At 37.7% G+C, this 24,950-nt stretch overlaps 1 protein-coding gene across 1 annotated transcript; it reads right to left on the bottom strand.

Annotated features, from left to right (window-relative positions):
• Positions 1-4,360: 4,360 nt before the first annotated feature.
• Positions 4,361-24,721, bottom strand: LOC140146554 (uncharacterized). The gene is made up of 4 exons (XM_072168428.1): positions 24,549-24,721; positions 20,069-20,386; positions 9,014-9,052; positions 4,361-5,341 (listed from the first exon to the last, which is right to left on the bottom strand). Exons 2-4 carry the CDS (start codon positions 20,382-20,384, stop codon positions 5,058-5,060), a joined length of 639 nt encoding a protein of 212 aa, XP_072024529.1. The 5' UTR covers positions 20,385-20,386; positions 24,549-24,721; the 3' UTR covers positions 4,361-5,057.
• Between the last annotated feature and the right edge of the window lie 229 nt (positions 24,722-24,950).

The raw sequence follows: 24,950 nt of genomic DNA, 5'->3' as shown, positions 1-24,950 counted from the left end.
AGAAGAAATTCAGGCATGAGAAAGAAATGTGGCATCTCTGATACCAGAAATTACTGGGAAATACTTAAAAACATTGAACATATTGAAATTACTAGTAAATACCTGGCAATCTACTGGTTTGGTAATAACTTTTTTTAAATAAATTTTAGAAATATAGTTTTGTTCAAGGTTTTAACACATTTTTATATAATTTCTTATCAATTAATTTCAATACATTTTAGAAAATGCCACTCGTCCAAACAGAAATTTATATTTCTTTAATCTGCGAGTGACGTGTGTCAAAAGAGTAAAAGTCAAAATATTATTTCACTGTAATACCAAATAAAAACATTGCCCTTCTAACTTTACTGCTTTTTTCCTGCCTAGGTGTAATGGTGAGTGAAAATTTAGTGTAAGATTTTTAAATGTCCAAAGTGAAATATAATATATATATACGACTAATATGATATGCAATTTTTCTTGAATGTTGCAACATATGCTAATAAGATGCATTTAGGCAAAAAAAAAGATGCTTGCTTGCCCTCAACCGACCGACCCTAATTTTGGAAATCAGACAAAAGGGTTGTTTTTTTCTATTTACTGTACAAAAGAATACCGACCCTATTTTTGTAAATTCTTGAAAAAGTTTTTTTTTCTTGTGTTCAACATTTTAGTTGTTTTGTAATGTTGTAATGTTAGTTGATTCATTTTGACACCAAAATTGTCTGATTTTTCATATTTTGAGCCTTGATTAATACAAACAGTAGAGTTTGCTAGTAATTAAAAAAGAGAAGATATCCCGACCGACCGACCCAATTGTTAAAATTCAGTTGAGGGCAAGGAAACAATTTTTTTCTTGGCCTTATGGGGAGGGTAAAGTCCACTTTTTACATCAAAGCCAACTTCCACGCAAAACCAGGTCTATTTCCGAAAATCCAAAGGCCTTTATGAAATTAATTATCGCTCTCCACCCAGTAAATTATTTTCCCTAATTTGAGGGCAAAAATAAATTAAATTGCCCACCAAGTAAATTATCCTTATTTACCTCCCTGACTGATGGGCAAGTATACCCTTAATGATGATATTGTCCATAATTATGTGTAGGCCTATATATGCATGTGAAAAGCTGTGAAAGTGACATAATGACGGGGACTAACGAAAGAAGGCATCATGAACAGAAATTAATCTACACCACTTAACAGACTGGGTCCAATCCTATTTGGTCTGCAAATTATGTTGGCAGAAATTTGCGCAAGAGCAGGGGGCAAAGATTTTTTTTGGCCCCCATATATTATGTGGGGCCGGCGTATAATGGTTGTTTGTTTGTTTGCTTGGCTGTCCGGGCGGAAGCAAAGTCATTAATCCATTGTGCAGCTCCAACGCAATAACCAATCAACTTGTCTAAAATTTCCCCAAAAGAGTGACCCTTCCTGTTCAACTAAATTACACATTCAAGATTCAAGATGGGTCATTTACTCCTGATTTGACTTCAGATATGACTTCTTCAGAAGACGGTCTATCACGATGATGACAAACAGGAATGGAGATAGAACATCACCCTGCAGAACACGTTTTTGGGGCCAGCGGCGTAGCTGGGATTTTTTCCAAGGGGGGCAAGCCTGTATGGGGCGGGGGCCCAAATCCACCAAATTTCCCTGCACTTGGGGGGGGGGGAGGGCGGGGGCCCAAATAGACTATTTTTGCCAGGCTTATTGATAATAATCGTATGGTATTGCATATCGTATGGCTTCCCCATCTCTCTGTCCCTCCTCTCCCTCCCCCCCCTCTCTCTCCTCTCTTTTTCCTCTTTCTCCCTCCTTTTTCCTCTTTTTTCCTTGCACTAGGGGGCGGGCCCCCCGGCAGCTACGCCACTGTTTGGGGCGTCCGCTACGGTGGGTCCCTTATTTGGCTTGACTTTGCAAAAAGCTTCTAATTTCGGTCTTGCAACTGTATTGCTTAAAAGTATGCCCAGCTTAGAAATAAAAACACAACTGGCTTGGTTTTGATTTTATTATTGTTTACTAATATGCATGGGATGAAATCTTGTGCGTCTAGGCCCGTTATCCTTTGTTTAAAATAAAAAATTAATAATTGACTCATAAAAACACCGACGCTTTTCAAGAGATGGCGCTATTACGATCGCAGAGTATGATCCAGGGATGGTTGGTCTCTTATCCATGGGAAATCTAACGCGGTATAGCTAAAATAATAGATTCTCGATCATGAGAACTCAATAGGCACGCAATAACAATTGCGTCGGCGTACAACGCCTACCACACACGCTTTGGGTAGCGCTGCATTTCCTGTGCGTGCACAATCGATCGCGCTATTGTGTCATTCTACTAAACTTGCAACATTACGCAGTGCACGCAGTACATTCATACTCTCATGATCGAGAAATTATTATTTTAGCTATAGTTGCAATTGACATTTGTTGTGTTATTTAAAACATTTACCTTTAACAGTTTAAAAAATCCTTGAAATCCCGTATTGGGTTTATAAAAACACCCAAAAACATCGTGACTTTTGTGTCGCTTAAACATTTTAAACAAGTTCAAATGCTCCTTAAACCTGGTATCCGCGGCGACTATCCGTTAAATCAATAACCAGGCATGAAATATTGTCAGGTACAAGCGATACAGTCTGTCCACATCACAGAATTAGAGAAGGAGAACCGGGACTCCCTATATCGCCACGTACAATCGCGCCGTCAGCTATGGGGAGAAAATTGGGGGTATTCGGGTCCTTGCCGACGGTGCGCGGAGACGAACGAAAACAATTCTGCGTCTCATATGAAGCGTCTTGGTACTCGCGTACAGGTCGCTTAAAGTGCGTCTCTCAAACGCGCCCAACATCCATGGCGCGCTGCATGAAAACGAATATGCCTCGAGCGCATTCGGAGGGAAACCGAATACCCCCAATTTTTGCTCCATGCCTGTATCAAGATGGCGGTCGAGTCCTGGTTCTCTGGTTTTAATTCTGTGGTCCACATAGAAGTACAAAGTAAATAGACCTCGGAAACTGGAGGTATGAGAATAATTATTTCAGCGCAATGCTTCTTTGGCGCGCCAATGCTGCGCGATTTGTACAGCGCGTGTGACGCAAAGCATCGACCCCCGATGCCACAGATTTGGTTTGTACTTCTAAGTGGACAGACTTTTTTTTTATAGTTATACTGTATCATATGTCCATTTGGAAAACAATGAAGAATTAAATATGCAAATCTATATTCAGAAATAAAATAATTCTGCTCCAACAACCCATGATTTCCTAACAAGCTCAACAGTGGTAACCTTATCTTTATTCCTTTTTATTTGAAACCAACCGCTTTCATCCCAATGCAGTACGATTGCCTCTCTCACTGCAATAAATATGCTTTGTATTTCCTAATCTTTCTTTGCTTATTATGCTAATGTTACATTATTGTTTTAAAGAAAAAATTGTATCCAAACGGTTACATTTCAGCCCCGGGGTGGCACTTCGATATGAAATGGATATAGGTGTAGGGCTGTGCAATAAAGGGCATCAGGTGAGAGCAAAATATGAAAAAATATGGGGTCATTGCAAGGGTGAGAGCATGATTTTTGGCATTCGGTGAGAGCAAAATGTACATGCGGTCATTGGGTGAGAGAAGGACCGTTTGGATCTAAATGGAGGAGGGGGCATTGGGTGAGAATATGACCTTTTTTTAATGGGGTCTTTGTGTGAGAGCCTAAAGAAGCCTTGAAAATTGAATTCATAGTTCTAAATGGCTTCAAATGGCTTAATTTCAAAAGAATTAACAAAATCAGATAGACTATGCTCGTTGCTGTTCAGATGGAAACTATAATGATGGGTCTCTTTGGGCGACAGATCTAAAGGAAAAATATAGGGACTTTGGGTGACAGAGCATGTGCTGGTAATGGGTTTTTTGTGTGACAGCGATGGTGAAAAGGGGGGTCTTAACAGCCATACATACGCGTCACCTCAAAAGTGGGAGTGGCCCCCCCCCCCATTTCAGCACATCACATCAAAGCTCCCATTGGGCGCCCGTTCCTTTTTTAAAGGAAGTTTTATTTTATCAGTACCATCACCTATTCCGTAATACATATGGTATAAATATAATTGGCAACTGCAAGAGTGTTTACCTTATTTGAGTTAAGAGTTTCGAGTTCCATTAAATGTATATAGTTCAAGTTAGAGTTGTGTTCAGAGTTCGGGTTTGAGTTTTAGAGCTAGAGTTGCATGGGGTATTTTTACATGACAGGAAAGTGTAGCCGACAATCGGGCGTTACCCTGATCGGAACCGACTGTAACGAGGTCTTTTATCATGGATCATCTGCCCCGCCATTACCAGGTGAACCACGGGGAGAGCGGAGATTTTGTTTTTTTTTTTTTCCTTTGGGGAGTTGAACCCAGGACCTCTCGCACCAAAAGCAAAGACCCAGAGTGGCAAAGACCTTAACCAGTGTGCCACGCTGCTCCACTTGTGGATCAAGATATTAAATTACAGCGACCTCAGATTCATACATTGATATGCAACTAAATAAATTTATAATAATTATAATTGTGAAGACTATTCAGGGGGATCTTAGTGGAAATTAGGGTACGGGGATGAGCGGCAGATTTGGAGTGCATTTTTAGCCATTTAATTTAGATTCAGGGTGCATTTTCAGCCATTTTGGTTTATTGATGGCCCTAAATCATTTAAATTTCATGGAAATTTGTTTTAAGAAATGTGTGCATTTCAAATGTTCTAAAACAAGTGTCCATTTTTAATAATATTTTTAGCCAAATTTACGAAAATTTACCAAAATTGGTAGCAATTTCGGATCACCTTTTTCTTCAAATTTTGGGTTAAAGACCGGGTCATTTATCGGATGAGTTCCAGCCGCACATCCCCGCCCAAACCAAAGCAGAGACCCCCCTGACTTAACTTCTAAAATGTAACTTTAACTCCAATCATGCCAAAAGTAACTCATAACATAGATCTTCTAGGGTGTGCTCAGAAAATACATTTACTCCAACTACAAGACCTAGTGAACCCGGTACTGAACTGGAGAAATATAAAACACTGAAAGTTGTATACATGTACATCTCTATTTAGCACCCATGCTCCACAAATCTTGCAATGCTTCCATCGAATTTATATATCTAGCAGCCTTCAGGGCGTCCAGAATGGCTTGTCTCGTAGCTTTGCTTCCGCTGTTCTCCTGCCATCTTCGTAACACCGTCTTGGCTCTCTGATCTGGATCGGTGGTGTTGGCTTTCTGGTGGGCCTTCTCTACTTCTCGGTACGATATATCTAGTTTTTCGTAAAGGTTGGTTAATTCGTCGGGTGAAAGTTGATCTATTACGTCTGATATGTGGGAGGGTTTCAGATCTATAAGAAAAGTAAATCAGAATACACTTGACTATTCCATATCCATTTTGCTTCCCCCATCAAGAATGTGAAATCTGGGGTCCATTTCAATAAACTTATAACCTTTCGTAACTCAAGTAACGGGTAACTCTTCGTAAAATTACGAATACCCAATTGTAACATTACGAAGGGTCCATGTAGTAATTCCCTTTTACTTAAGAAGGTACCTTTCAAGACTTATGAAGCTTCGTAAAGTTTGTGTGAAATGGACCCCTGGATGTAACAAAAAATTGGAAATCCACACAATACCAGCATGGAAATTATGGAAATCCTGGAATCCAGGAAACAATAATGTTGTTCCATAGGTGGGGGCCCAGTTGGGGGATTGAGGAATGGTATAATATTACCAACATTTGTGGCATGAAACTCCTATAACAGAAATAGGCATATAGAGGAATCATTCATTCCAGAAAAATACAGCACTAATTTTTTAGGATTGAAAATATATTATCAATTTCTTCTAAATGAAACATAGCTCAATCCTAATTATTCATTTAGTCCTAACTTGAGATAAAAGAAAAAGTTCACTATTTTACTAATTTCTTGAAAAAAGAGCCCAAAACATTTTCGGCATGTTTTCTCAGTGACAATCGAGTCACAAAAATCACATAAGTATTAAAATCTTGAGTATATGGCCGAAATTTTGCTGTAATTCTCATTTTTTGTTGTGTAGTACTTAAAGGAGGATTTCGTGATCCTAGCATACTCTTTTTATGACATTTTTCAGTAGGTATCCACGCAAAAAAGCTTATTTCCAAAATTTCAGTCGATTCCGCGTTTGTGAGTTATGCATGATTATGTGTATTACACTATGACGATATTGTTGCTAAAAAAATTAATCTGCAACAAATTTTTTGGTACATAAACATTATGTAGCCAGAGGTTTCCAGTGGTATAAATATATCAACTTTTTTGGAGAAAAGTGGGAGATGAGGCTGTGGATCACGAAATGTCCTTTTAAATTAAATGGTTGGTTATACGAATGAAACATGTCCTTTCCAAAATATTTAGAACTGGAATAGGGAGTAGTAATCCAGTAGCGTACCGTGGCCGCCCCTTCCCCGGGGGGCTGAAGAAAAGCCAATTTTGCCGCCCCTTCCTCAACAGCCCGAAAAGGTTGCCCCAATATTTGTTTACGGTCGTTTGAAAAAGTGAAGAGCAAAAAAAAAAAATAAATAAATAAATAAAAACATATTTAAAGGATTTATAGGCGCTACCGCCCCAAAAGCAACATATTTTCATGAGTGCAATTAAATTTTAAAATAATAGTAAAATCGTTTTCAGTGTAGACCCAGGAACTGGAAAGTGCACATTAAAGTATACGCATGTAGGCTATACTTGCTATGACATGAATCACGAGGACGAGGGTTAAATGATAACTTTAATAGCATACTCTGGTTGTAAGGTAAACTCTGGTTGTAAGGTAAACATGTCTAAATCCAAATCAATTTGGATAGGCTCTAAAAGCAACCAAGAGTTTCCATTTCAAGATAAGGGGCTTTGCTGGGTTCAAGACAAATTCAGTTACCTTGGTATTAATTTTTCCCTCAATCTGAGTTTGTTGTTTGACTTAAATTATAAGGTGAAACTGAAGCAAATTGAACAAACCTTAAATTGTTGGAAAGCTAGAAGTTTGTCACTCATTGGTAAAATTTGTGTCATAAAATCTCTTTTGCTTCCACAGTTGTTGTATCTTTTTTCTGTGCTCTGTATAAAAATTCCAGAAACTTTTTTCAAAAATTTAAATAAATTATTTTTTAATTTCATCTGGGATTCAATAAGATCGTGGTATTCTTTTAGAGATAAAGCCACTGAAGACCTTGGTTATGAGATCCGAGAAATGAGGAGTCAGAATAGCACTTGTATTTGGTTCAATAGAAGTATTAGATCCAAATCAAAACAGTATTTTATTACGATTCTTGGTATACTAAAGGATTTGTACTCTATCTGATGTTCTTTATGATAATCTTCCCACACCAGTCTTAAAATCTTTTGACGACTTAATAATTGAATTTGATATCTCTTACAGAGATAGGAGAAAATATAATGTGTTGATGGATAGCATTGTTCATTATTGTGGGATGCTGGATGATTTTGAGGACCAGGATTTTGACACTTTCGACATTTTCTCTAATAATCTTATCCTGGTCCCCAGGGTCCCTCGCTACACCTACAGTATAATGTTAAACAAGCTTCCCCTGAAAAAAATCAAAAAATTCTGGGAAGATATCTTTGAAGATTTTTGTGATAAGGGGAATGTAGGGTGGGAAGAAATTCATATCCGGAATTTCAAATGTACCATTGAGACTCAATTAAGATCATTTTATTTTAAACTATTCCATAAGGCAATTGCTTTCAACAGCTTTCTCCACAAAATTGGAAGAAAAGATTCTCCTCTTTGTTTCTTTTGTGACAAATTTCCCGAAACTGTGGTTCATGTTTTTTGTGAATGTGATAAAGTTAAATGTATCTGGAATGAGTTATTTAACATGTTAAATGACAAACTTCACCTGAATATTCAGTTTAATAGTTTTGACCTTATGTTTGGTATTGCCAATGATAATTTACTTTCCTTTTTAATATTATGCAGTAAATACTACATTTACAGATGTAGATTTCAGGAAGTGAACCCAAACTTTACTGCTTTGAAAAACTTCATTTTGATGAAAAGAAAAATGGAATATGATATTGCTTATAAAAGGGTAAATTAAGTAATCACTTTAAAAAGTGGTGCTTTGACATTTGATGTACAAGGTGCATCAGCACTGTAATATTGGTTTGCCATTATGTCACATGTACATGTATGTTGACTCTGTATGATATACTAATTGTATCTCATTATTCATTATTTGTGCATTATGTAGTACACTATGCCATGTATGTATACACACATTTGCAGCTGTAATTGTGATTCTCTGTGATTATATTATTCTTATGTTTGCTTTTTCCAATAAAAAATATAATGACAAAAAAAACACTTTAATAGCATATGCTGTGTTTTTAGTTTTACTTGCAATACCGACCGGGAGATAGGGGAGGGGGTAAAGTTACTCCGCTGGCTCAAAATATCGGGAAACAATTGATGTGTCATGTGCATCTTCCTTTGGCTTGTATTGTTTTGGGCCATCATTTTTCTCATTTCTGTCCTTTTACATAATTTTGGTATAACATGCCATCAGGCCGATTTGTCAATTTTGCTCAGACATTTTGCCAATGTATGGGAGACTGACATTTTGTGTATTTTTAAAGATTTTCCAATGAATTAAGTCATATCAGCAAAAACATGCGTTTTTACTTTACAGTTTCGGTCATATTTTAATTTTGTTATTCTTTGCCAAAAATTATGCAATAGGCCTAGAACTAATATTTATTTAGCAATATCTTTGGCCTTTTAAAGCCAAAATAACGCGGTAAAATTAAAGTAAACACACTTACTGTCTTGGCCGCTTAACTGTGGTGTTCAAATGTTTTAACATGTTAATAAGTTAAAATTGCTCTGTTGCGCACAATGAAAAATCAGGTTATTTAAAAAAAATGACCAAATTCATTTTGAAAGATTATGACTTTAAATGCTATAGCTAGCTGTTGGTCACATCATGTGGATTTTAAAATACCAAATCAAGTTTTACATACCAGAGACCTGTTTGGCTGGCTTCCTGTCTTTTGCTTCACCTGAAAGAGAGAGAGAGACAGAGAGACAGAGTGTGTGTGAGAGCAGTGGCGTAGATTCCTTTTTGACAGGAGGGGGTTGGAAAAACTTTCTTATAATCTGGTGAATCCAGCACCTTTGGGCAACAGAATAAGTTTATGATACAAACGGCTATAGCGCGCGAAAAATGTGCCATATTGAAGCTAAAATGGTGAAATATTGGCCAAAAGTGGAACAAAGAGTGCAAAACTTGCTAAAATGGCCAAATATTAAGTTAATTTGGTAAGAAACGCACATGCCGGCGTCATCAAGGGGGGTAGACCATTCCCCTTATCATCGATATTTACGCCAATGTGTGTAAACAAATCATTTTATTCAGTACACAAACTTAATTAAGACCGAAAAGCACACAGTGATTTGAACTGATTTACAGGGTGTCCCAAAAAAAAAGAGGCCCCTCATTGCACCCTCTTTTCTCCTATTTCTGTAAAGTTGATTAAATATGTTTTGGTATGTAAAGAAACCTTTAATCGTTAGCTTTAATAAACCAAAACAGTTATTTCAATCGGCTGACAACTTTTGAAGACTCTGTCCACGGATAGCAAACAGAGTGGTTGGAATGGCTCATGCTGTGGAGTGGCCTGCACGATCACCAGACCTCACACCACTTGATTTGTTTCCTTTGTGGCAAAATCCAAGATCTTCGCAAACGTATTACTGAATGCATTCGCAAGTATCCGGCGCACAAGGATGGTACGCAACGCAATTGATGCAATGAGGACCAGGGCTGAAACCTGTATTCGCCAAGGAGGCAACCAGGTAGAGGGCAGAGCCAGGTATTGAAAGCGACTGCTATCTGTGCAGTACCGCGTGCGGTACTGCACACTTCCGCTCACAGTCCCGCATGCGGAACTGCACCTTCCGTCACGCACTTCCGCATGCGGGACTGCACATCCCGACGTGCATTCCCGCATGCGGTGATGCAGGTCGGGATGTGCAGTACCGCATGCGGTGTCAGTGATGCAGGTCGGGATGTGCAGTCCCGCATGGGGAACTGCAATATTTTTGGTGCATTTCCGTTAGGGGATGTGCAATGTTTTGGGTTTTTTCCGCATGGGGAACTGCAATATTTTTAGTGCATTTCCGTTAGGGGATGTGCAATATTTTGGTGTTTATCCGCATGGGGATGTGCAATATTTTGGTGTATTTCCGTTAGGGGATCTACAATATTTTTGGTGTTTATCCGCATGGGGATGTGCAATATCTTTGGTGCATTTCCGTTAGGGTATGTGCAATATTTTTGGATTTTTTTCCGCATTGGGGAACTGTAATATTTTTGGTGCATTTCCGTTAGCGGATGTGCAATATTTTTGGTGTATTTTCCGCATGGGGATGTGCAATATTTTTGGTGTTTTTCCGCATGGGGAACTGCAATATTTTTGGTGCATTTCCGCATGGGGTACTGCAACATTTTTGGTGTAGTTCCGCATAATGAACGGTTTTTGTTCGAATGTCCGCGTGCGGAAATGCAATATATTTCGTGCAGCCCTGCATGTGGGGTGAACATGTTTTTTCGCATGTCCTCATGAGAGAATCCGGGGAGGGAATACAAGACGAGTTGTATGTCCTACAGTTCCGCGTGTGCGGCGGCGAAAAGGTTTTTGTTGTTGTAGTTGTTGTTGTTTGTTTTTGGTTTTATTTGTATTGTTTTTTATTTGTAGGCCCTGCGGCGTAGAAAATATTATCACATGCATATATAAATTTCTTTAATATTACTATCGTTTGACTTTGACTATTAGCCTATTGTGAGTTTTGCTTCATTTGCTGTAATTAAAAGAAAGTGTTATAAACTTTAAAGTGTATAGTATTTTATTATATTACAAATATTATCGCACGTCGCTTAATGATTGATAAGTGGCTATTGTGATGAATCTATTTAGTGACCATTGTAATAAACTTGACATTGTGTGCATTTTATTCATGTTAGAAGCTGCCCAAGCGGGACATTTCTCAAGTGGATCAATTTACGCAGATCTCAAACGATGCCCATGAATAGCAGCGGCGAGATCAGAGAAGGGTTTTTTGATGTTTACGAAAAGTATCTAAAGCTATCTAAAACTGAGACGAAATAGGTATTTTCGTCTCGGATCTAAAATAGCTAAATTAAGATAAACCTAACAGGGGTCGTACAGGCGTCAACATTGGGGGGGGGGGATTGTATGGAACCCTGGCAAAATATTAGGGGGTTTAGCCTTAGCCCCTCATCCCCCGGGATCTACGCTTATGGCAAAAGCTGTTTTTTGTTCGCATGTCCGCATGGGGAACTGCAATATATTTGGTGCAGCTTTACATGCGATATCATGATATAGTAAAAGCTATATTAAATAAATCATACACCGGAACATGGAAACATACAAACATTTCAAATTATTAAATGATGCTTAATCGTTATTCTTTATATAATATACAGGGCAAAGAAGAATTATGCATCGCACACTAGCACATTTAAACATGAATTTACAAATGGAAACATAACATGCATAGGCAGACATACCAGACTAAAAACTATAACCCCTCATTAAAGCTCTCATAATCATATAGGCATAAATGGTATAAATTATAATATGCACACATTAATAGACAAGCGCCTACACACTTAAAACTACGGGGTCAAAAAATGACCCAAACGGGGTCATTTTTGACCCCAGCATAGTTATCAACTAAACACCATACCACTAACGGGGTCATTTTGACCCCATTGGTCGGGGTCATTGCAATGACTACGTGTTTGGGTCAAATAATAACCCCATTGGGGTCAAAATATTACCACATTTCGGGGTCAAATGAAATGACCCCTTCAAAAGGGTTGCCTTATTGGGTTACTTAATGACCTCATTTCGGGGTCAAATGAAATGACCCATTTGAAAGGGTTGTTTATAATAGGGTTACTCAATAACCACATTTAGGGGTTGTTTGGATTTTTTAGTATCGTCATGCTGGTCCCACTAGGACATAAGTGTGTTTCTGCACAGAGCAAACATTACATAAACAGCAAACTGCAAAATGCATCTGTGTATCACACTCACACGCAGTCAGTCATCGCCTATGACAGGTCACGCATTATAAGCTTACATGATATAAGCTTATAACAACTGCAGCCAAGACACCGGCCACGACAGCATGAAATTGGAATGAATTTGCGTGCATAGACAAGGGTCTATGCATCCTTGTAGTCTCACTTTTCAAGTAACTTTTCATATTCCATCATGCAGACAAGTACACACGACAATCCGCTGAGCTGCACAATCAGAACAAAATGGCGCTGATGTCACATGGGAAGCCGATGCACACCGTGTGTGCAAATAGTTCCGAAATGCAAGTCATTATAAAGTTGACAAATTGGGCAACTTCGGTTAAAAAATTAGTTTTATTTATTAATCAAAAAACATTAATTGCAGCTCATGTTTAAACTCATCTATCATTGAGATTTTCAAAGCGGAAGATTGAAACTGATATCAATGCGCGACGGTATCGGCAAAATGACCACTAAGTTTTTGACCACGTTCGTCGTGGCTAAAATGACCTCGTGAATGTGGTCAAATTAAAACAGTACAACCCCCTTGAAGGGTCAAAACAACCCCAAACGTGGTCAATTCAAAATGACCACGGAAAATATAACCCCGTAGTTTTTAGTGTGTAGAGGGGACGCAGGGGTAACCTTGTCAATCAAATAAGCTCAAATACTTCATCTATTGTGTCCAATACTTAATCCGATAAGTGATCGATGTATATCGATAAAAATAGGATCAAGATCATGGAATTAAGCTATGGCGGCGCACTTTAATACTTTACGAGGTGAATATTCAAAAACATTTTTGATAACTTACTGCAAATATTCTCAAACTTAGGGCTAAACATTTTTGATAACTTACTGCAAATATTCTCAAACATAGGGTGACAAAATAAAAAAAAAAAATGTTTGCAGAAAAAATTTTCAATAACATTTTGAAAACATACAAAACGTTTTAAATGTTTTCATGACCATTATTTAACCCGACATTTATGTTATTAAAACGTTTTTACCAACACCAAAACCCAAAAATATAGGCCCTTAATATCATTATTTATATAACATTGTGATGATTTTTCATTATTATTATAAATTTTTATTTCATTTCAAATTGTAATATTTATTTAACTTTTATTCCATGCAGATTTATGAGCACACGTTAAACTTGGTCAATTTCGCACAGTTGTATAGATTGTTTGCACTCATTCTTCAATACGGGAAAGTGGTTTCGTTAGGGGTCCTTTATACCCGGGTACCAAAAAGAGTGAAAAGTAGGCTTTCGTCAGGTAACTCACTTTTAGCGGGTCAATCAATGATCGTATATTCGTAATCCCTTCAAAAGCAGCCATTCTTGGAGTCTATAAGGGCGAATTTCTCGATAGGAGTCTTAGTAAGCCTTTGGCTTAAGGTGGCCTTGAGGCTACTAAGCCTAGCCCGCTCTCGAAGCCCGAGTCTTAACAGTAGCCGGATTTCTTGAACGCAAATTCAACCTGGTCTTAGTGGCCTTGCCGGCTTAACGCTTGACAACCTCGTCCCTTTTTACCAGCGACTTAATTGTATAGGCAGTTGGAGGTAGATGTGCATAAGCTGTTGTCCTTCACGGTTTACCGTACTAACATGTTTAGCAGCGCAAAGACTAGCCTAGACCGGCGGTCTTGTGCTTGGGCTTACACCACTGTACACAACTTGATATGCAAGACTAGTATTTTTCTGTTTTTGTGTCTTTTATGTATTATTTTATTTCCACTTTTCTTTATTATGAGTCCTGCTTGCATGAATGATACTTCTATACTTTTTACTCGACTCATTAATTTTTTATTTTTTATTTGCATTTCAAAAAGGGTCAAACTGCAAGCCTACAGAAAAGGAAACTTCGATTCCCCTAAAAGTAGGCCTAAAGCAAAAATTGTTTCACACTTCAAACAAATCATACGCATGTTTGTCAAAAGTAAATCATTATTTAAGGATAATTTTGGTGCAAAAACAAAAACATAACCAAGCATTTGACCACCATCGCGTGTGCTATCTACTGCTGATATTTTCATGTTCTATTTGCGAATTTAGCATGAGTGCATAGTTTATGATGATGATGATGATGATCATGATGATGATGATGATGATGAAAAAAGTTTTGTTTTTTGATCATTCAAACGTTTCAAGAACTGTTCCTTCGGGTATGTTAACGAAACGACTCCGTTCACAAATATAATCATTATTACCATGATTACTTTCAGCATGCCTCCGAAGTGAAGTCGAACTCAGGCAACAAATGTACATGTTTACAGAATAATAAATCTCAGGCAAAAAGAGGAAAGCATGGAAGGTCAAGGTTTTAGGACATGTCAAACATGGGGGGGGGCACTTCTATTTGTTGACCGTTACAAGTTATGTTCAAGCATATCAGTAAGCCTTAAAACATTGCCTTTACTGAATCGGCAGCGCGATTTAAATTTGGTATACGACAGTGTTGTAGGTCTCGAGACCAGGTCTCGGTCTCGAGACCATCTCGAGACCTTTTTTGTAGTGTCTCGGTCTCGGATGTCAAGGTCTCGGTCTCGGAACTCAAAAGTCTCGGTCTCGGACCTCAAAAGTCTCGGTCTCGAACGGTTTTTTGTTCGAGACCTGTCGAGACCTGAAGAAAAAGATATGATTTTCTGTTTTTGTTTATTATTTATTCCTTACCCTAAATTTCAATGAATGTTGAAGAAATTATTAAGAATAAAGATACAGAAATCATTTTATAAGGTTATAAAAGTGAGCTTGTTCGGATGTGAGCTTCCAATTTCAGTTCATGATTAAACATAGGTGGGCAGGTGGTGGAAGTGAGATCCCACTTAACTTTTGCAAGGGAACATTCTCCACAAAAGCAAAATAGATGAACAAATAGTTGCCCTGTGCAGTGTGCATCTTCTTTTCAGCACGAAAAACAAGTGTGTTTTTGGCCCAAATATGGTAAAATTGCTCAATTTTGCGCGCTTCGCGCACTGTTGTTTCCAACCCTTCACACACTAGCCTAATTTTGCCTCCACTTTCGCCAACAATTTTGAAATTTTCCCAAAATTTGGAGAACAAATTGCAAAAATTAAGACAAATGTGTTAACTGCAGGTCCAAATTTCTTGAACAGTTGGTACAATGATGGGTTCCCTTTTAAATTCTCAGCGGCACACCCCTACCCAAACCAAACTTGAGTATCCCAGGGGATTAAACCAAGGTCTCAGGTCTCGGTCTTGGTCTCGGAACTTAGAGGTCTCGGTCTCGGAAGGGGTGGTCTTGGTCTCGGAAGGTTTGGTCTCGGTCTCGGTCTCGATCTCGGACGGGCAGGTCTTGGTCTCGGTCTCGGTCTCGGACATAGAGGTCTTGACTACAACACTGGTATACGAATACTTCAGAAAAGGATCCTTCCTCTCCTGAAGACGCTCACAACAGCAAGTTGACGTCGAAGATTGCGTCTTGCTTTAATTGCACCCCTTTGGCACCGTTGCTCCAAAAGAAAGTCCATATTCAAAATGAGTAGGCCTTTATATATCACAGCAGGTTTAACTGATTCGAATGAACACTAAAATAAAATGGTGAAATGTTCAACTAACAGCAGGTTTAACTGACTCGAATGAACACTAAAATAAAATGTTTTAATAAATAAAAAGTGTTTTAATAAATAAAATAAATAAAAGGTGATATGTATTTTAATATGTATTGGTTATTTTTTGATGTTTTAAGTTTGACCCCTGGGCCAAACTGAAAAACAGTGTTTACACTGAGTTTTGTTACCCAGGCAAAAGAAGTTTGAATAAATAAATAAATAAATAAATAAATAAATAAATAAATAAATAAATACATAAATAAATAAATAAATAAATAAATAAATAAATAAATAAATAAATAAATAAATAAATAAATAAATAAATAAATAAATGAATAAATAAATAAAATGGTGAAATGTTCAACTAAATCGAACAATGATTATTACTTCAAAAATATGAAAGAAAAACCATGAAAACTTTGCATTACAATTTAAGCAATTTGTCAATTGAAATAGACCAAGGCTTACGACCTAAGACCTGCTCTGAGGCAGGGCCAAGAAAAGCCGCTGTAAGCCTGGCCTAACAGGCTTGCGAAGACTACGGCTACAGAAGACTGATTTCGAGAAATGCAAATTTTACCGAAGCCTGGGGCTAATCCTACAAGCCTGGCCCACAGGCTAACGAAGCCGCGAGGCTATGGTAGCCGTGTTTCGGGGAACGTGTTTTCAGTTAAGCCTGGTCTTACGACCTCTTAAGCCTTCAGGCTAGACTAGCCAACTGCTAAGCCACCCGTCGAGAAATTCGCCCTAAATGACTTAGGCTACCCTCTCAGCTGGAGTCCGACGCTGCATTGTCAGTATACCGGTACTACATGTAGAAATACCTTTTCTGTGAAATCGCTATAGAGCCAACCGGGAACACGCATTGATTTAAATAATAACTTTCATTTATCACTGATTTTGTTACTTATTTTGAAAAAAAAAATGAAATTTGAAGCCATTTAGACCCGGCATTTAAAACTAGAAATTCGATTTTCGAGGTTTTTGAGGCGCTGTTTTGGCTCTCACCCAAAGATTCCATTTTAAAAAAGGTCATGTTCTCACCCAATGACCCCATATTTTTTACATTTTGCTCTCACCGAATGCCAAAAATCATGCTCTCACCCAATGACCTCATATTTTTTACATTTTGCTCTCACCGGATGCCCCTTAGTGCGAAAGTGTCAGCCCTACACCTATTTCCATTTCATATTGAAGTGCCCCCACCCCCCGGGACAGACCTGTGTGCCCAATACTGACTTGGTCATGCTGTGATAAACATTAAAAGTTGCTTTCTGATCTTGCCGCTGCTATTGATGCGCATGCATCGTTTGAGATCAGTGTGAATTGATGATTGATCCACTTGAGGAATGTCCGCTGGGTTCTTATAATAGAACAATATCAAGTAGATTTATAATAGTCACTAATCATCATAAGCAGTGATAAGAGGCGTGTGAAAATGATTTTAATATAAAATTGTGTACATATTTTAAGCCTGACTCTGTCGACCTTTGGAGAAGACTTTATTTTTAATTACAACAATGAAAATATATGCAGAAATTTCGAACAAGACTTTCTTCTTTAAAAATTTCAATAAATAAAACATGTACAACATACTGTAGGCCTACTTATCCGGAACTGTGCATCTCGTCTTGCATTCCCTCATCATGCGGACATCCCGCATGCGGACCTGCACCAAATATATTACATTCCCGCACGCGGACATTCACATTAAATGCATGCGGAACTACACCAAATATTTGAGAGTTCCGCACGCGGGCATACGAAAAGATATGTTCATTACCGCATTCGGAACTGCACCAAATATTTTGCAGTTCTGCATGCGAACATGCAACAAAATAGGTATGACAAAAATTTAGTAGGCTTACATTCGTGGTGAAAAAATACGTCAGGCTCTTAGGTGTTTTTACTTTTTTTAGTAATTAGTTTTAGACAATCAATGATCGTCGCATGTAATTAATGTCGCATTTTTGTATTTAAAAGAGAGTCTTGGAAAGTCTTGTCCGAAAGGTCGGCATAGTATAGAAACCTTGCTAATATACCGTAGTTATTGTATAAAATTAAAATTATTAAAATCAATTTCACACGCCTCTTTAATGATGACTATTATATATTCAACTTGACATTGTGACCACTTTCTATTAAAGTTCCAACGGAGAATTTCTCAAGTGGATCGATTATCAATCAATTTACGGAGGATAGTAATTTAATATAATTTAAATATTGCACATCCCCATGCGGAAAAACACCAAAAATATTGCAAATCCCCTAGCGGAAATGCACCAAAAATATTGCAGTTCCCCACGCGGAAATACACCAAAAATATTGCACATCCCCATAAGGAAAAAACACCAAAAATGTTGCAGTTCCCCTAACGGAAATGCACCAAAAATATTGCACAAAAAATATTGCACATCCCCCGTAACGGAAATGCACCGAAAATATTGCACACCCCCATGCGGAAAAACACCAAAAATATTCCACATCCCCTGGCGGAAATACACCAAAAATATTGCACATCCCCATGCGGAAAAACACCAAAATGTTGCAGTTCCCCTAACGGAAATGCACCAAAATATTGCACATCCCCTGGCGGAAATACACCAAAAATATTGCACATCCCCATGCGGAAAAACACCAAAAATATTGCACCACCCCTGGCGGAAATACACCAAAAATATTGCACATCCCCATGCGGAAAAACACCAAAAATATTGCACATCCCCTAGCGGAAATGCACCAAAAATATTGCAGTTCCCCACGCGGAAATACACCGAAAATATTGCACATCCCCATGCAGAAAAAACACCAAAATATTGCACATCCCCTAGCGGAAATGCACAAAAAATGTTGCAGTACCGCATGCGGTACTGCACATCCCGACCTGCATTCCCGCATGCGGGAATGCAGGTAGGGATGTGCAGTTCCGCATGCGGGACTGTAAACGGAAGTGTGCAGTACCGCATGCGGTACTGCACAATTCCGCGTCCCTAAAAATAGTTCGCAGAGCAGCACAGTAAACTCACTTCAGAAGAATTGAAGACAAACCAAACAGCCTTTTAGGGCTACCTTTTATCCTAAAAAGAGAAATGACTTATGTTGTAAATAAAAAAATTTAAAAAATCAAGAAACAACAAAGTAAGAAAGTACGAAACAAAAAGGCATAAATAACCAAGAAAAAATAAGTAATTGCAAGTAAAGCAAAAGAAGTCCCTTTCGGCATCCATTTTACCCACAAATTAATGACACTATTAGCAAAATCCATTGCCCATAAACCCACCGATAAAGCCCATTCCATAAATAAAGTTATTTTATAAAGTTATCATTGAGGAATGTTTGATATACATGCATGGTATGTGTACTCCTTTCAATCTTTGAAGTAGCCAAACCTTCTCCGTGGACAGAGTGAAAAACGGGTACATTTCTTTAAAAGGGTATATCTTCAAAAGTTGTGAGCCGATTGATATAATTGTTTTGGTTTATTAAAGCTAACGACTCAAGGTTTCTTCACATACCAAAATATATTTGATCAACTTTTCAAAAATAGGAGAAAAAGAGGGCGCAATGAGGGGCCTCTTTTTTTTTGGACACCCTGTAGGACCTGATTAAAACATTCAACACATTAAAAATAACAATTCTTAAAACCTAGTGCACATATAGTGTGAGTTACCGGGATAAACACCATGTTACCATCATGGAATAAACATAAACAATTAATGCTCTGCATGCTAGCCATATATCAACATTATATAGTCCAAGTTCAAAATTTTGGCTATGTTTGTATCATCTTAATCCATTTTAATGCTGATTCCAAATATGAAAAACATACAATGTACAATCCATTCATGAAAATGTACAATTTTTCAAAATTTGACCCGTTTTTATACGGGAGGTTCAGATTTTTGGCCAAATTTAACACACCTTCGTGAAAAAGAAAATTTAAAAAAAATGAAATTGGGTATTTTGTTGAAACATTTCAATTATTTTTAATTAATTACCGAAAATTAAAGGGGTCAGAGCTCCCAAAATGAGACCCACACCGGGGACCCACATCACATCTCTGTATGATCATATATATATTCATGAGTGCCCCCACGGACGTGGAATGTGTAGTGGTGGATCAGCGGTCAGGGTGTTGTGATTGTGCTACATGTATTGATAAAGTTATTTTGTGAGCGCATCCAAAGTCGGGAAAGTCAACCTTGATGTCAACCTTGTTATACATGTATATAGATTTGCACCGCCGTCAGCTGCAACCAGCCTATCTGATTCTGCATGATGCACACAGCGGTTTTAATGATTTTTGAATCCTCTGGAAAAACGCGCTACTTTATTTTATTTATTTATTTATTTGTTTTATCTCATTTTCCGATTCCCCGACGACTCACCTGCCTTTACATACCCATGCCTCATTTCAATGTTTTTGATCTGCGCATAAAGATCCTTCCTCTCTTTAGCTACTAAGGTTTCCATAAATATGTCATAAGATTCAACCGGTTTCTTCATCAATATACTCAGCAGCTGTTCAGCCTTATCATCAGTGGTGATTTTGGCCCGAATGTAACTCACATCATTATCCGTGAGTGCACCTTTGGTTTTCATGGTTCGAAGTAAGATTTCCGGGTCCAAATTGTCACAGATGATATCGGTAGCTTCTGTTAAGATTTTCTTGACGATTGCAAGATTGTCGCTCGCGCTCGCCATGTCTGTAGCAAAAAAAATGTGATAGATAAAGTAACTTGCTATTTACACAGGCCCGGCCCAACCTTAACTTTAAACAACAGTCCCTATAATTATAGGCCTATTCCCTTTTCTTTTGCCTTCCCCCTTTTTTCTTGTTGTTGGGACTTTTTTTCATACCTTATTTATATATGAATCTCTTTGTTTTGTTGTATTTTGTATAAATAGCAAAAATATAGCTATATCCAATAATATGCCTTCCTCTCCGCGCGGGGGGTCACTCACTACTTGACTTGCTACGCACCCGTGTCCAAGAAAAACGTCTAAAAGGGTAGGTTTTTCACTCTTAGAAAAAAGGTTCCAGAGGGGGTGCTTGAAATGACAAATGGTTCTTGTTGGAACATCACATCTCCAAAGAACCTTTTAAGGTTCTTTATGTTCTTGAAAAGCGTTCTATATGGCTATAGGGTTCTTCCAAGAACCATAATTTTAAGGACAACAGGTTCCAGACTGTCAACACACACCTATGTTGCAATAATATACCTACACATGATAAATGAGTTTTAAATTAAATGTTTTTGTACTTTATCCTTTTGAACAATACTGTCTATAAAAAGTGAGCTTACTAGTTATGTTATTTTCCTTAATTTATTTGATATACCTATTTCAATGATACACTGGTGAGAATTTCAATTAATTATTCCTGCTGCGTAACGATATGTAGTGTGCAGTAAAGCGGCCATCTAGCAAGTTCACATGTTGACACCATAGAATACATATTCTGCTTTTTAAACTTTGACCCCATAATTTCCCCCATTCTTCAAGCCATGCCTTTATCGGGGGCTAATCCGGTAGTGAATGTCCTTTAATAAAAAAGGGACAAAAATATCGCTTAAGGGAGGTCTAATGAGCGTGAACCTGGTTTGGATGCAGAGGGGGTGTGCCTGTAACAGACACAGCCACCAGAAAAGGACCAGCTCAGATCGCGCGCGAAATAAGTTTGCAGTCCAGAAATTTCATTTTTTTCTCAGCCTTGCAAAAAATAGGCAGAGGTGGGAATCGAACCCGGGACCTCGGTGTTGTAAAACCTACTGCGTTACCACTGAGCCAACTGACAATCAGCTATGAGAAGTTTGATAGTAATCCTTGATATTGCTGAATAGAATAAATCAATACTGATAGGTCTATTTATCTAATGTACGATGCTATTCAAATTGGCCTATAAACTAGGAATATAGAGGCCCTGCATGCATGAAATTATTGATTGGCTCCAAACAAAGGTTTTCAACCGGTGTCCTTCACCGTAGTTATGGCGGAGTGCAGTCCATTCAATCAAATGTTGTCATCAACCTATTTGATCGTAGTGCAGGATTATGTGTGTGAGACGAACTGTCACGGTAGATTGCAATCATGCTTTTGTTGAATGCATTTGAGTAGTCCGCCATATTTACGGGATGATACGTCGCATGCAAGGCCTCTATAATGTGAAATGACCATCAATCGATCAATCAATCAAGTTGTCAAGTTATCAACAATCAATAATAAACCGACGTAGGCCTATCATGGAATATTACTAACTAGGCCTACTAACTAATATTCCAAATAAATAAAATAAATAAATAAGTCAGTAAATAAATAAATAGGCATAGGCCTAAATAAATAAATAAATACATAATGCAGAATGCAGTTAGTATTTTAGTTGAAAAATTCCAAACATTCTATTCACACATTCTATTATAATTTTCTGCTATACACGCAAAGGACCTGTGCCTTTAATATGTCCGCGCCTAATCAATAATGAGTCTTTCACCATGCTCACACACCATGTTAAACTATTGTATCCCTGCAAGTATTATACTGATCAAGTCCTAACACCTCAATGAAATGGATGCTATAACGTACCCAATCAAGCGAACATATCAAGGTCATATCAGGGCGTTATACAAAGAATGGTCAAAGGTCAACGTTTCCAAAGAAGTATAATAATAGATGTAGACACAAGCTTTCGTGCGGGAAACATAAACACATAGTCGTCAGTCGTGTGGTTTTATGAGATTTGATACGGCGCTGAAGTCTATTGGCTGTCCCAAAATCAGTACCAGACCCGGTTTCCAGACGGCAATGTGTGTGTTGTTACAAGGAATGCAAACTCATTTTATCAATGAGTGAACCACATAGAGGAATACGACATCTATCGTGAGCCAATCTGCATTCTGTTGCCTGCAAAAAGCCGACGATCAGGTAAAAATTCTAAAAGCAGCGTGACTAGATATTTGCGTTAATTTCATGATACGTGTAAAACGCATTGAAAACGCCAAATTGCAGTCATAAAATATATAATATTAGTAAATCACGAAATCGAATGTTAACGTAGGTATGTGGAAAAGAACTGCAATAACAATAACAAACTATGTGCCCAAAGAGTTGTCTTTGGCATGTCGCTTTTTTGAAATATGACCAAAAATATCAAATTTTGGAAAAACGCCCCAAAATTTGAAACAAACACGAACCTTCCAAAATAAATATATATTAGCACTCGGCGGCCCAGTCACTACCTGCCACTGTGATTTGGGGTAACTCATTGCTTCCCCTCTCCAGATACCGGAACTTCAAGGTCGCTCATACCCCAGCCCTTAAGCTTCTTGGATGTATACATATTTCGCGGTTAGTGGTTCTTTGTTGCCCTCCAAAGAAGGTTCTTTCTAGAACCCATTAAAAAAGGTTCCATCAAGAACCTGTAGGGTGCTCCCAGTGGGACAAACTGCAAGAACCATTATTGAAAGAACCATTAAGGTGCTTAATAGAACCTGAATGGGTTCTAGATATGGTTTCATGGTTCTTTATAGAACCTCCACAAAAGGGTTCTTAAGTAGAACCTTACATGGTGCTCCCCACGGGACAAGCTTTAGCACCTTTTATGGTTCTAAATGGAACCTTTTTTTCTAAGAGTGTTCACCACACAGTGGCGTCGACGTCTTTTTGAAAAAGGGGTACTTAACTTTTTCAGAAGGCATCACCATTTAGGGGTCCTTTTTCAGCCAAATCCTTAGACGTTTAGGGTTAGTAATATTATTGTTTGAGTGAGTTTGCACTAATTTGATAAAAATCACCACTTTTTAATTGATTCTTGTTGCCTTTGTGCATGTTTTCTTCAGTATCTACATATCTGCATCATCAAAAAGACACTTTGGGCATCAAATTAGCTCATTTACCTGTTTACGCCACGAGGGTATCAATATAGATATTTCTTAGTTGACGCCATTTAGGGTACCGGTATGGTTTTTGCATGTGCTACGCCATTTAGGGTAGGATTTTGCATGTGTTTCGCCATTAATGGGTGCAATTTGGTTATGTGAAAATTCGCCATTAAGGGTGCATTTCAGAGGTGTTCGGACGCGGGTGGGGGCCTTCCTCGTGGCAGCAAAGTAAAATCATATTGTATTTTATTACTAAAATCAAAAAATATGACGATAATTTCTTGACGGTGTTTCTGGGCCCTTGATCTTTCTGAATGAATTTGGCTATTTTTTTAAAGCCTAATTACATTACATCTTTACAATATATTATATATGTCACAACTTATACTTAATTGCAGTTGTTAATAATATTATTTCATAATTTTGGGGACAGAATAACCAGAATAAAAAGTTGACCGAAATCCTATATTATAACTCCAATATATTATAGGCCTATAATCCTAATGTAATTTTACATACTGAAGCAGATAACGAATGGTTGTTAAATTAAAGCCCGGTACAGATATATAAACATGTGAATCAACAAACTTGCAACTGAACTAAAAAAAAATATAGGATCTGGGCCTATGTCTATCAGTTTATAACTTATATATATTTTTCATCACTCGCATTATAGGATATAATAAACACAATTAGTCCTTAGTTTTGTAGACTTTTTGTACGGAGTAAGAATTGCTGCTAATCTATTACATTATAATAAAGAAATTAAAGTCGAGAGATTAATGGTAATCATGTTAAATGTATACACCATAATTTAGGCACATATATTCTTTAATCATGTTAATGTAAAAATGTACTATACCGTACCATACGCGAATTATATTACCCCGGGTATAACATGACGATACAACTTTGTATATTATTAGGCCCTATACTGATGATTATGTTTATTTATTTTATTTATCGTGATATCATGAATTACACAACTCACCTTGTAAAAGTTGCTTTACAATTAATAATTAAACCCGGTGATTAATCCACTAACATGCCTATCCGATAATGTACGGTTTGTTGTTGTCTGCAATGGTGTGTACATGTAGGCAAAAAAGAAAGTTGATTGTGTATAACTGCATGCTCACCGTGTCATACTCGGATGAACTTGATGAATCGAAAACCAAGTTCAAAGAATTCTTCCGTTCTGACAAAATATTTCACCCGATTAGTTTATACATTATGTGACTATACAAACGATATGTCCTGATACAGCGTGCACTGTAATAAAACTTAAGGTTTTTGTGTACTTCCTCGGAAATTGTACGTGTTTAGTCACGTAAATATTTTTTTCATTTTACTCTAAATATTAAACCTGAAACTAAAATAAGATAATTCTTTA

Source organism: Amphiura filiformis, chromosome 2 (assembly GCF_039555335.1).
Source record: "Amphiura filiformis chromosome 2, Afil_fr2py, whole genome shotgun sequence".
In the NCBI taxonomy this organism is placed as follows: domain Eukaryota; kingdom Metazoa; phylum Echinodermata; class Ophiuroidea; order Amphilepidida; family Amphiuridae; genus Amphiura; species Amphiura filiformis.
This window is presented reverse-complemented; position numbering and strand designations above follow the sequence as displayed.

Coding starts and splice junctions, on each gene's coding strand:
- LOC140146554 (XM_072168428.1), bottom strand. CDS start 20,384: ATGGCGAGCGCGAGCGACAATCTTGCAATCGTCAAGAAAATCTTAACA. Junction 9,053..20,068: donor GCATGGGTATGTAAAGGCAG/GTGAGTCGTCGG, acceptor TCTCTCTTTCAG/GTGAAGCAAAAGACAGGAAG. Junction 5,342..9,013: donor GCCAGCCAAACAGGTCTCTG/GTATGTAAAACT, acceptor CTTTTCTTATAG/ATCTGAAACCCTCCCACATA.